The sequence below is a fragment of the Vigna umbellata genome, chromosome 4, assembly GCF_029865625.1.
Source record: "Vigna umbellata cultivar VRB3 chromosome 4, Vumbellata_1.0, whole genome shotgun sequence".
Classification (NCBI taxonomy): Eukaryota; Viridiplantae; Streptophyta; class Magnoliopsida; order Fabales; family Fabaceae; genus Vigna; species Vigna umbellata.
In genome coordinates, this window is record NC_142168.1 from 44,408,550 (window position 1) to 44,423,038 (window position 14,489).

General features: G+C 31.3%; 3 protein-coding genes across 3 annotated transcripts; all 3 read left to right on the forward strand.

Moving 5' to 3' along the window:
- Window positions 1-356: 356 nt before the first annotated feature.
- On the forward strand, window positions 357-1,372 carry LOC148200342 (uncharacterized). The gene is made up of 3 exons (XM_088112907.1): window positions 357-806; window positions 889-1,080; window positions 1,208-1,372. Exons 1-3 carry the CDS (start codon window positions 357-359, stop codon window positions 1,370-1,372), a joined length of 807 nt encoding a protein of 268 aa, XP_087969033.1.
- Window positions 1,373-5,562: 4,190 nt separating this feature from the next.
- On the forward strand, window positions 5,563-6,578 carry LOC148200343 (uncharacterized). The gene is made up of 3 exons (XM_088112908.1): window positions 5,563-6,012; window positions 6,095-6,286; window positions 6,414-6,578. The coding sequence occupies exons 1-3, from the start codon at window positions 5,563-5,565 to the stop codon at window positions 6,576-6,578; spliced, it is 807 nt and encodes a 268-aa protein (XP_087969034.1).
- A 5,535-nt stretch (window positions 6,579-12,113) lies between these two features.
- Window positions 12,114-13,129, forward strand: LOC148200344 (uncharacterized). The gene is made up of 3 exons (XM_088112910.1): window positions 12,114-12,563; window positions 12,646-12,837; window positions 12,965-13,129. Exons 1-3 carry the CDS (start codon window positions 12,114-12,116, stop codon window positions 13,127-13,129), a joined length of 807 nt encoding a protein of 268 aa, XP_087969036.1.
- Window positions 13,130-14,489: the final 1,360 nt, after the last annotated feature.

Genomic DNA, 14,489 nt, shown 5'->3' on the forward strand with positions numbered 1-14,489 from the left:
TCTTATTTATTATTTTACTAACCCTTTTGTATAGTTTTTATAATAACTAATTTTTTAATAATCAATTTTGTGTTTATTGGGAGACGACTTATGGTTGAATTTGCTGTTTTTATTTTGTTGGCTACTATATTAGCGATACTGAAGTTGGTATAGTTTAGTAATATTAGTGTGATCCCATCAACAACAACATTATCAGTGGACTCAATTGAGCTTTTCAAGTATTGTGTCAATTGAATGGCTTTTTAAACTTTATCATTGACCGTGAACTTTATATGGTTCAGGAACAATTAAAGAAGGTTGAAATTGGAGAAAAGGTTAACATTAAGTAGAACCTAGTCAAATTTGCTTGCCCAAAAATGACATCTGTGGTACCTCATTCGCATAGAGTGAAAACAAAACGTGCACAAAAGACTAAACTTGCACGTCATGAAAGGTTTACGAAACGTGACCTATCATATTTTGAGGACGTTGACACTTTCCATTTGATGACAGAGCCTTCATCACGGAAATCACAAGTCAAATCTAGGGCTAAACAAGTTCCACGAATGCGAGTACCGATGTTAGATCAGTTCCATCCGATATGTCATCCATACATTCTCGATGTTGTCGATGTTGTAGCCGATGGTCATTGCGGTTATCGATGCATTGCTGCTTTGTTGGGCCTAGGTGAAGAGGCATGGCCAATTATCCGACATGACCTCCTTGAAGAACTTACTCTATGGCGTGATGAATACACAACATTAGTGGGAAGCGACGATCGATATGAAGAACTACGACAATCCTTGATTGTCCACGATCAATCACAAGTATTTGTTTTTTAGCTAAAAAAGATTACTTATTATATGCTCTCTATTTGTTTGCATAAATACTTAACTTCATGTCTTACAGGTTAATCGTATGAAGTGGATGACGATACCGGACATTGGGTATGCCATTGCAAATCGATACAATGTCATCTTAGTCAGTTTGTCCTATGGTCAGAATTTTACCATATTCCCACTACGCAGTTCACCGCCTACAGATATGACACAACATCGATTGATATGCATTGGATTCATTAATGGATGTCATTTCGTACAGGTAAAGTTCCAATTTTTTTGTGCCATTACCAATTATGATTCATTTACTAATATCAACTTTGCAGGTTCACTTATAAAATGGTTGCCCATTACCCATTATGATTCATTAACTAATATTAACTTTGCAGGTTCACTTAGAAGATGGTTGTCCATTACCCATGGTGGACATCATTTCCTCAACTCATTGTTATCCAGAGGCGCGAGCATGGTCTTCATTTTATACACATAGGATGCAATCATTTGTTGAGTTAATGGAAATTAGTACGATTTATACAGATCTCGAAGACTTTTGAAATAAAGTTTGTGATGTATTAATTCAATTTTTCAATTCTAAGAAGTTTATATTCATTCTTTCATTGTAAGTAGCTCATATCCATTCTTTCGTTGTATCTAGTTTATATTCATTCTTTCATTGTAAGTAGTTTATAAATATTCGTTATTTTAATTTGGTTTTCGTAGTATAAATATTCGAACATCCTTAACCGACATCACCATTTTGTATTAATCAGTTTACTTTTATACATGTTTATGTTTTTAAGTTGTATTTAAATTTTAATAACTTTTTGTTTTTTTATTTAGTATTTAGTTCATAATATTTTTCTTATATTTTTATTTGTTAATTTTGTCTTACGTGTTAATATTTTTTACCTTTTGATATTTTGTAATTGTTATTTAAATTTTAAAGTATTTTGTTATTTGCTATTTATTAGTTAATATGTAGTATGTAATAATATTTTTAGCGTTTAATTTAATTTAGAATATATTAAATTTTTTAATCACAATATAATTGATATTAAGTTTTGTTGTTTTTTATTTAGATTTGACGTTATGTCTTAATGTTTGTAATTTTTTATTCAATTTATGATATGTGTATTTTTTATTTATTATATAATGTTTAATATGTTATGTGGTTTTTATTTATTAGTTAATTTTTAATGTGTTAATGATTTTAAATTTTTATTTAATTTATAATATGTTTATGTTTTTGTAATATGTGACGTTTTTTTTGTATTATTTAATTTTGAATTTGTTTTTTTTTTTTTGTGATTATTTGATAGACGAATATTTAGCTATAACTATGCTTCTTGTACGTTGTAATTAATATTATAAGATGGATAAATATCCATTTGAATTAGTCGATTCTCAAATAGATTTGGGGTTCGTGTCCGAATTTTCTTCTGTCTTACATGAAGTGGTTGAAGATGAGTACACAAATAACTTTTCCACTCATCAAATATTACCCACACGCGAATATTTAATTGAATGAGTTCAAAACATTGCATTCGACATTGGATTTGTTCTCGTCATTATAAGATCCAACACAACAACTTCTGAAGCTAGAAGAAAGACATTCGTTTTGTTCAGTTATGAAAGGATTGGAAAGTATAAGAAGTATAAACCAGATCTTAAACATAGTGTATCCGGTACAAAAATATGTGACTGTCCGTTTAGGTTGAGGGGTAAACCCTATTGTAAAGGAGAAGGTTGGGTTTCAAAAGCTTATGTGTGGCTATCAAAAACATGAATTAGTAGAGACTTTGGTTGTTCATCTTTTGTTGGGAGGTTAAATGCTTTTGAACAGTCAATTGTTGTTGACATGAGTAAGAGTTAAGAAATCCCTCAAATATTCTATCGACTCTCAAAGAACATAATGATGCTAATGTGACAACCATAAAGAAAATATATAAGGCAAGGTATACATAGAAACGATCTTTAAGAGGATCGAGAACTAAGATGCAGTTGTTTATGATGATGTTAGATAGAGATAAATACTCAAATGGAGTATATCTTTGGACGATTCTGACATGGTAAGTGACCTGTTCTGGACACATCCTGATTCAATGCACTTGTTGAATTCATTTAATATAGTTTTCTTGATGGATACCACATACAAGACGAACAAATATTGTCTCCCCTTGGTTGAGATAGCTGGGGTGACATCAAATGATTTGACCTTCACAACCGCCTTTATATTGCTTTCAAGTGAACGCTAAAAAAATTTCACTTGGGCATCGGGAAGGCTCATTGGATTATTATGACATCAGAGGGGTGTCCACGCGTTGTCGTCACTAATAAACACCTTGCTTTGATGAATTCTGTTGGCAATGTATTTCCTAACACTTATCACATGCTTTGTACGTTCACATTATGAAAAATATCAAAGCGAAATGCAAGATGTGAGTGGATTCAATTGAGGCATGAGATGTCTTCGTGGAAGTGTGGAAAAATGTGAAGGATTGTGAGGAATAGCCGATGTTTGGTGCTTATGGTGATCATCTTCAGTATGTCTCTACTTCATGGCCTCTATTTTTTGAATATGTGAACCATACTTGGATCATTTCATGCAAGGGATACTTTATTAAGGTAAGGACCAATAGAGTGATGCATATACGTAGTTGTTACTCTTAATTATTGTACTTATTTATGTTATATTTCTTCTCATAGTATTAATATCTTATGTAACAAGGTTGAGTCTGTGCACTGGAGCCTCAAGAGATTATTGAGGTCCAGTATTGGTGAAGTTGAGCAAGTGAATCAAATAGGTTTGGACAGTGGTTGTTGTGGATGCATTATGAGATCAACTTACGGGCTACCATGTGCTTTTGAATTAGAATGATATGAGTCTGGCCTAATTACTCTGGGTGAAATTCATGTTGTGTGGATGATGAATGCATATTTATGCCCTAATTTAGCTTTTAGTATTGGATTCTTAATTGGTTTTTGTACTTTTAATAGGATATATTAATTAGTATTTGCTATAATTGGGTTTGTTTAGCATGAGATACAAAAACATGTTAAAAATAACTTTTTAGTTGCATAAATGTTCTTTGGATATTTTGCGGTGTCCTAGTGCAACTACAACTAAGTTGAGCTCTTTGAGCTGTGGAAATAAATTGGTTAAAGTTTCATAAAACCTTAAAGATTAATCCAGTGATAGCAAGTAATCAAGACCACAACGATTCAATCCAAGTATAGCATGAAAAAGTGAAGAAATTTGGCTAAGCCACACAGAGGGAAGATGCAATAAAATTTGGATCTTGCAGTTTTCTCTATTTTGTTCTACTAAAATGGCTTTGATAATTGATAAATGTTTATGATTAAAATAATGTGGGAAAAATATATCTTAAGATATTTTATTTGATATTGTTAAATAATTTCCTTATTTAAGTATATTAATAAATATCAAAAGATATTTACCAAATCTTTTTTAATCTAGCATATATCTTCTCAAATATTTTTAGATCTCCACAATAATCAAATATATTTTGAAGATATTCAATTATATAGAAGATAATTGAAGGAGATTACATTATCATAAAGAATATTACAACAATAGAATAGCCTGAAACAAAGCCCAATCCAATTTCTATATAAAGAGCCTTGGGGAAATAAATTAGGGAGCTTAGAAACACTTTGGGAGCTTTAAATTTCGTCCACCCTCTCTTCTCTCATGTTCTCCACCCTTTCTTCTTCTATTTTCATGTTATTTCAACATTCCATGGAGTGCTAAGCCTTTGGGGTTGATTCTGCAGTAATTTCTTAACTGGATTCTCAAGTTAGATGAATAAATTTGTTAATTCTTTTGATTGTTGTTGTAATTTATTTTCTTTTGTTTTTTTCTTCTTCTTAGTCAAGTAAAAGTAATGATTTTTACATTACAGCAATTTAGCATGATTTAAATCTACATAATATAACAATCATAAGAGTCTAAGGGTTTTTATCTTTAATTGAGAAGTTACTTTGATTAAAGTTAGAAACTTTTATGTGATTGAATGAGTTTTTACCAATAATTGAGAATGTAAATTGATTAAAGGTGAAAGCTTTAACAAGAATTAATCAAGAATTTACTTTGGTCAATTAGCTTGTTACTTGATTTAAGAAATCAAAAAAATAGACATGATTATGCATAGTAATATTAAATTGAGATTGTACCAAGGTTAAGATTGAGAATGCAAACAAATTAATTTACATTGATAAATTTCAAAATCTAAGATAATAATTAATTGAACAATAGTCTTTTAATAACAAATGATGATTCATATTTTGAGAAAACAGTGAAATGAACCTATTTTCTTTATCATTGTTTTTTTTTTATAGTTCGTTCTATAGTCTTTTCTTCATCTTTATCTTATTTATTATTTTACTAACCCTTTTGTATAGTTTTTATAATAACTAATTTTTTAATAATCAATTTTGTGTTTATTGGGAGACGACTTATGGTTGAATTTGCTGTTTTTATTTTGTTGGCTACTATATTAGCGATACTGAAGTTGGTATAATTTAGTAATATTAGTGTGATCCCATCAACAACAACATTATCAGTGGACTCAATTGAGCTTTTCAAGTATTGTGTCAATTGAATGGCTTTTTAAACTTTATCATTGACCGTGAACTTTATATGGTTCAGGAACAATTAAAGAAGGTTGAAATTGGAGAAAAGGTTAACATTAAGTAGAACCTAGTCAAATTTGCTTGCCCAAAAATGACATCTGTGGTACCTCATTCGCATAGAGTGAAAACAAAACGTGCACAAAAGACTAAACTTGCACGTCATGAAAGGTTTACGAAACGTGACCTATCATATTTTGAGGACGTTGACACTTTCCATTTGATGACAGAGCCTTCATCACGGAAATCACAAGTCAAATCTAGGGCTAAACAAGTTCCACGAATGCGAGTACCGATGTTAGATCAGTTCCATCCGATATGTCATCCATACATTCTCGATGTTGTCGATGTTGTAGCCGATGGTCATTGCGGTTATCGATGCATTGCTGCTTTGTTGGGCCTAGGTGAAGAGGCATGGCCAATTATCCGACATGACCTCCTTGAAGAACTTACTCTATGGCGTGATGAATACACAACATTAGTGGGAAGCGACGATCGATATGAAGAACTACGACAATCCTTGATTGTCCACGATCAATCACAAGTATTTGTTTTTTAGCTAAAAAAGATTACTTATTATATGCTCTCTATTTGTTTGCATAAATACTTAACTTCATGTCTTACAGGTTAATCGTATGAAGTGGATGACGATACCGGACATTGGGTATGCCATTGCAAATCGATACAATGTCATCTTAGTCAGTTTGTCCTATGGTCAGAATTTTACCATATTCCCACTACGCAGTTCACCGCCTACAGATATGACACAACATCGATTGATATGCATTGGATTCATTAATGGATGTCATTTCGTACAGGTAAAGTTCCAATTTTTTTGTGCCATTACCAATTATGATTCATTTACTAATATCAACTTTGCAGGTTCACTTATAAAATGGTTGCCCATTACCCATTATGATTCATTAACTAATATTAACTTTGCAGGTTCACTTAGAAGATGGTTGTCCATTACCCATGGTGGACATCATTTCCTCAACTCATTGTTATCCAGAGGCGCGAGCATGGTCTTCATTTTATACACATAGGATGCAATCATTTGTTGAGTTAATGGAAATTAGTACGATTTATACAGATCTCGAAGACTTTTGAAATAAAGTTTGTGATGTATTAATTCAATTTTTCAATTCTAAGAAGTTTATATTCATTCTTTCATTGTAAGTAGCTCATATCCATTCTTTCGTTGTATCTAGTTTATATTCATTCTTTCATTGTAAGTAGTTTATAAATATTCGTTATTTTAATTTGGTTTTCGTAGTATAAATATTCGAACATCCTTAACCGACATCACCATTTTGTATTAATCAGTTTACTTTTATACATGTTTATGTTTTTAAGTTGTATTTAAATTTTAATAACTTTTTGTTTTTTTATTTAGTATTTAGTTCATAATATTTTTCTTATATTTTTATTTGTTAATTTTGTCTTACGTGTTAATATTTTTTACCTTTTGATATTTTGTAATTGTTATTTAAATTTTAAAGTATTTTGTTATTTGCTATTTATTAGTTAATATGTAGTATGTAATAATATTTTTAGCGTTTAATTTAATTTAGAATATATTAAATTTTTTAATCACAATATAATTGATATTAAGTTTTGTTGTTTTTTATTTAGATTTGACGTTATGTCTTAATGTTTGTAATTTTTTATTCAATTTATGATATGTGTATTTTTTATTTATTATATAATGTTTAATATGTTATGTGGTTTTTATTTATTAGTTAATTTTTAATGTGTTAATGATTTTAAATTTTTATTTAATTTATAATATGTTTATGTTTTTGTAATATGTGACGTTTTTTTATGTATTATTTAATTTTGAATTTGTTTTTTTTTTTTTTGTGATTATTTGATAGACGAATATTTAGCTATAACTATGCTTCTTGTACGTTGTAATTAATATTATAAGATGGATAAATATCCATTTGAATTAGTCGATTCTCAAATAGATTTGGGGTTCGTGTCCGAATTTTCTTCTGTCTTACATGAAGTGGTTGAAGATGAGTACACAAATAACTTTTCCACTCATCAAATATTACCCACACGCGAATATTTAATTGAATGAGTTCAAAACATTGCATTCGACATTGGATTTGTTCTCGTCATTATAAGATCCAACACAACAACTTCTGAAGCTAGAAGAAAGACATTCGTTTTGTTCAGTTATGAAAGGATTGGAAAGTATAAGAAGTATAAACCAGATCTTAAACATAGTGTATCCGGTACAAAAATATGTGACTGTCCGTTTAGGTTGAGGGGTAAACCCTATTGTAAAGGAGAAGGTTGGGTTTCAAAAGCTTATGTGTGGCTATCAAAAACATGAATTAGTAGAGACTTTGGTTGTTCATCTTTTTGTTGGGAGGTTAAATGCTTTTGAACAGTCAATTGTTGTTGACATGAGTAAGAGTTAAGAAATCCCTCAAATATTCTATCGACTCTCAAAGAACATAATGATGCTAATGTGACAACCATAAAGAAAATATATAAGGCAAGGTATACATAGAAACGATCTTTAAGAGGATCGAGAACTAAGATGCAGTTGTTTATGATGATGTTAGATAGAGATAAATACTCAAATGGAGTATATCTTTGGACGATTCTGACATGGTAAGTGACCTGTTCTGGACACATCCTGATTCAATGCACTTGTTGAATTCATTTAATATAGTTTTCTTGATGGATACCACATACAAGACGAACAAATATTGTCTCCCCTTGGTTGAGATAGCTGGGGTGACATCAAATGATTTGACCTTCACAACCGCCTTTATATTGCTTTCAAGTGAACGCTAAAAAAATTTCACTTGGGCATCGGGAAGGCTCATTGGATTATTATGACATCAGAGGGGTGTCCACGCGTTGTCGTCACTAATAAACACCTTGCTTTGATGAATTCTGTTGGCAATGTATTTCCTAACACTTATCACATGCTTTGTACGTTCACATTATGAAAAATATCAAAGCGAAATGCAAGATGTGAGTGGATTCAATTGAGGCATGAGATGTCTTCGTGGAAGTGTGGAAAAATGTGAAGGATTGTGAGGAATAGCCGATGTTTGGTGCTTATGGTGATCATCTTCAGTATGTCTCTACTTCATGGCCTCTATTTTTTGAATATGTGAACCATACTTGGATCATTTCATGCAAGGGATACTTTATTAAGGTAAGGACCAATAGAGTGATGCATATAGGAAACAGTACAACAAACACGTAGTTGTTACTCTTAATTATTGTACTTATTTATGTTATATTTCTTCTCATAGTATTAATATCTTATGTAACAAGGTTGAGTCTGTGCACTGGAGCCTCAAGAGATTATTGAGGTCCAGTATTGGTGAAGTTGAGCAAGTGAATCAAATAGGTTTGGACAGTGGTTGTTGTGGATGCATTATGAGATCAACTTACGGGCTACCATGTGCTTTTGAATTAGAATGATATGAGTCTGGCCTAATTACTCTGGGTGAAATTCATGTTGTGTGGATGATGAATGCATATTTATGCCTTAATTTAGCTTTTAGTATTGGATTCTTAATTGGTTTTTGTACTTTTAATAGGATATATTAATTAGTATTTGCTATAATTGGGTTTGTTTAGCATGAGATACAAAAACATGTTAAAAATAACTTTTTAGTTGCATAAATGTTCTTTGGATATTTTGCGGTGTCCTAGTGCAACTACAACTAAGTTGAGCTCTTTGAGCTGTGGAAATAAATTGGTTAAAGTTTCATAAAACCTTAAAGATTAATCCAGTGATAGCAAGTAATCAAGACCACAACGATTCAATCCAAGTATAGCATGAAAAAGTGAAGAAATTTGGCTAAGCCACACAGAGGGAAGATGCAATAAAATTTGGATCTTGCAGTTTTCTCTATTTTGTTCTACTAAAATGGCTTTGATAATTGATAAATGTTTATGATTAAAATAATGTGGGAAAAATATATCTTAAGATATTTTATTTGATATTGTTAAATAATTTCCTTATTTAAGTATATTAATAAATATCAAAAGATATTTACCAAATCTTTTTTAATCTAGCATATATCTTCTCAAATATTTTTAGATCTCCACAATAATCAAATATATTTTGAAGATATTCAATTATATAGAAGATAATTGAAGGAGATTACATTATCATAAAGAATATTACAACAATAGAATAGCCTGAAACAAAGCCCAATCCAATTTCTATATAAAGAGCCTTGGGGAAATAAATTAGGGAGCTTAGAAACACTTTGGGAGCTTTAAATTTCGTCCACCCTCTCTTCTCTCATGTTCTCCACCCTTTCTTCTTCTATTTTCATGTTATTTCAACATTCCATGGAGTGCTAAGCCTTTGGGGTTGATTCTGCAGTAATTTCTTAACTGGATTCTCAAGTTAGATGAATAAATTTGTTAATTCTTTTGATTGTTGTTGTAATTTATTTTTATCTTTTGTTTTTTTCTTCTTCTTAGTCAAGTAAAAGTAATGATTTTTACATTACAGCAATTTAGCATGATTTAAATCTACATAATATAACAATCATAAGAGTCTAAGGGTTTTTATCTTTAATTGAGAAGTTACTTTGATTAAAGTTAGAAACTTTTATGTGATTGAATGAGTTTTTACCAATAATTGAGAATGTAAATTGATTAAAGGTGAAAGCTTTAACAAGAATTAATCAAGAATTTACTTTGGTCAATTAGCTTGTTACTTGATTTAAGAAATCAAAAAAATAGACATGATTATGCATAGTAATATTAAATTGAGATTGTACCAAGGTTAAGATTGAGAATGCAAACAAATTAATTTACATTGATAAATTTCAAAATCTAAGATAATAATTAATTGAACAATAGTCTTTTAATAACAAATGATGATTCATATTTTGAGAAAACAGTGAAATGAACCTATTTTCTTTATCATTGTTTTTTTTATAGTTCGTTCTATAGTCTTTTCTTCATCTTTATCTTATTTATTATTTTACTAACCCTTTTGTATAGTTTTTATAATAACTAATTTTTTAATAATCAATTTTGTGTTTATTGGGAGACGACTTGATGGAAGAATGAATTGGCGGATTCGGATGGAGGAACAAATCAACCAAGCTCACCTATGACTTGGACCACAGAAGCACCCAGCAATGGAAGAGGTGCTTTGGCAATGCAGCGGAATGGGTTGAAGATGATTGGAGGAACAGAAAAGTGTGGAAGTCACTCTGAAGAGGTGTTCGGTGGTTGGATTGGAGAAGATATAATGACTCGGTGATGAAGATAAGGTTGGAATGAAACAATGGTTCAGTGAAGGAGAAACTGAAATGAGGGAAGTGTTTTAGGTGTTGAAATGTGATGCGGATGGGTGGAGATATGCTAGTAATGGAGCCTAGCTAGGGAGAGAGGCTAGAGGAAACTCTCAAGCTCTCTCTCGGTGACCTTCAATAAGAAGAACTTTCTGGACAGCAGAAAACAATTCTTCATTCAAATCAAAGGTTCCTAGAAATCGGAAGCGAACGCCCGAGGATAGACCGAAGATGCGACGCGGACTCCTCGAAGCTTCCTCCAGAGAGATGACGCAGCGGAATTGATAGGACACTCTAGATCAAGAGAGAAATCGGAAGAGAACAAAGTAAATCTGAGAATGAACACGAAGAACCCTAATCTGGACCGGAGGAACTCTAGAAAGGTGAAGAACATCAAACTGAACCGATTAATCGGTTCAAAACGAAGTGGATAATGAAGATCAAATCGATTAAAGGTGTTTAAACGGTAGAAGAATGGTTTTAATCGGATAAATCTAAAGAAAAGGATGAAAGATAAAGAAACCCTAACCAAAGGTGCAGATGATTTGGTGACAGTGGAATAAAGATGAAGAAACTGGTGAATCTGAGACTTACTGAGGCAAAGAAATGGATCTGTGATGAAAAATGGTTGGTGATGATGAAGAACACTCTCGAGAGACAAACGTGAATGAAAAATAAGTGAAGAGTGGTGTGCTGATGAGGATACGAAAGAGGACGCGTGGCTGCTGAAGGTGTAGGCAGTTTGGAGTGCTGATGTGAGGTAGCAGCGAAGAATGGTAGCGAGGAAACGAGAGAAATAAATGGAGCACAGTGGAATTCAAGAAAAATGAGAATGAAGGCAGTGTGCAAGGAAGGTGGCTAGAGGGAGTCTTTGGACAATAGTCTTTTAATAACAAATGATGATTCATATTTTGAGAAAACAGTGAAATGAACCTATTTTCTTTATCATTGTTTTTTTTATAGTTCGTTCTATAGTCTTTTCTTCATCTTTATCTTATTTATTATTTTACTAACCCTTTTGTATAGTTTTTATAATAACTAATTTTTTAATAATCAATTTTGTGTTTATTGGGAGACGACTTATGGTTGAATTTGCTGTTTTTATTTTGTTGGCTACTATATTAGCGATACTGAAGTTGGTATAGTTTAGTAATATTAGTGTGATCCCATCAACAACAACATTATCAGTGGACTCAATTGAGCTTTTCAAGTATTGTGTCAATTGAATGGTTTTTTAAACTTTATCATTGACCGTGAACTTTATATGGTTCAGGAACAATTAAAGAAGGTTGAAATTGGAGAAAAGGTTAACATTAAGTAGAACCTAGTCAAATTTGCTTGCCCAAAAATGACATATGTGGTACCTCATTCGCATAGAGTGAAAACAAAACGTGCACAAAAGACTACACTTGCACGTCATGAAAGGTTTACGAAACGTGACCTATCATATTTTGAGGAAGTTGACACTTTCCATTTGATGACAGAGCCTTCATCACGGAAATCACAAGTCAAATCTAGGGCTAAACAAGTTCCACGAATGCGAGTACCGATGTTAGATCAGTTCCATCCGATATGTCATCCATACATTCTCGATGTTGTCGATGTTGTAGCCGATGGTCATTGCGGTTATCGATGCATTGATGCTTTGTTGGGCCTAGATGAAGAGGCATGGCCAATTATCCGACATGACCTCCTTGAAGAACTTACTCTATGGCGTGATGAATACACAACATTAGTGGGAAGCGACGATCGATATGAAGAACTACGACAATCCTTGATTGTCCACGATCAATCACAAGTATTTGTTTTTTAGCTAAAAAAGATTACTTATTATATGTTCTCTATTTGTTTGCATAAATACTTAACTTCATGTCTTACAGGTTAATCGTATGAAGTGGATGACGATACCGGACATTGGGTATGCCATTGCAAATCGATACAATGTCATCTTAGTCAGTTTGTCCTATGGTCAGAATTTTACCATATTCCCACTACGCAGTTCACCGCCTACAGATATGACACAACATCGATTGATATGCATTGGATTCATTAATGGATGTCATTTCGTACAGGTAAAGTTCCAATTTTTTTGTGCCATTACCAATTATGATTCATTTACTAATATCAAATTTGCAGGTTCACTTATAAAATGGTTGCCCATTACCCATTATGATTCATTAACTAATATTAACTTTGCAGGTTCACTTAGAAGATGGTTGTCCATTACCCATGGTGGACATCATTTCCTCAACTCATTGTTATCCAGAGGCGCGAGCATGGTCTTCATTTTATACACAAAGGATGCAATCATTTATTGAGTTAATGGAAATTAGTACGACTTGTACAGATCTCGAAGACTTTTGAAATAAAGTTTGTGATGTATTAATTCAAATTTTCAATTCTAAGAAGTTTATATTCATTCTTTCATTGTAAGTAGCTCATATCCATTCTTTCGTTGTATCTAGTTTATATTCATTCTTTCATTGTAAGTAGTTTATAAATATTCGTTATTTTAATTTGGTTTTCGTAGTATAAATATTCGAACATCCTTAACCGACATCACCATTTTGTATTAATCAGTTTACTTTTATACATGTTTATGTTTTTAAGTTGTATTTAAATTTTAATAACTTTTTGTTTTTTTATTTAGCATTTAGTTCATAATATTTTTCTTATATTTTTATTTGCTAATTTTGTCTTACGTGTTAAAATATTTTTTACCTTTTGATATTTTGTAATTGTTATTTAAATTTTAAAGTATTTTGTTATTTGTTATTTATTAGTTAATATGTAGTATGTAATAATATTTTTAGCGTTTAATTTAATTTAGAATACATTAATTTTTTTAATTAGAATTTAATTGATATTAAGTTTTGTTGTTTTTTATTTAATTTTGACGTTATGTCTTAATGTTTATAATTGTTTATCTAATTTATATTATGTGTATTTTTTATTTATTATATAATGTTTAATATGTTATGTGGTTTTTATTTGTTAGTTAATTTTTAATGTGTTAATGTTTTTAAATTTTTATTTAATATCAACATTGGATTTATTCTTGTGATTATAAGATCTTATACAACAACTAGTGAAGCGGGAAGAAATCCCTTTGTTTTGTTACGTTGTGAAAGGAGTGGAAAATATAAGAAGTATAAATCATATGTTCAGCCTAGTGGTTGAGGGTGATTACACAAAAAACATTTCCACACATCAAATATTCCTCCACACTCGAATATTTAATTGAATGGGTCCGAAACATTGCACTCGACATTGGATTTGTTTTCATCATTATAAGATCCAACACAACAACTTTTGAAGCTGGAAGTAAGACATTCGTTTTGTTCGGTTATGAAAGGAGTAGAAAGTATATAAAAAGTATAAACTAGATCTTCAACATAGTTTATCCGGTACAAAATTATGTGACTGTCTGTTTAGGTTGAGGGGTAAACCCTATTCTAAAGGAAAAGGTTGGGTTTCAAAAGCTTATGTGTGGCTATCACGAACATGAATTGGTAGAGACTTTGGTTGGTTATCCTTTTGTTGGGAGGTTAAATGCTTTTGAACAATGAATTGTTGTTGACATGAGTAAGAGTTATGAAAGCCTTCAAATATTCTATTGACTCTCGAAGAACATAATGATGCTAATGTGACAACCATAAAGCAAATACATAAGGTGAGGTATACATAGAAATAATCTTTAAGAGGATCGAGAACTAAAATGCAG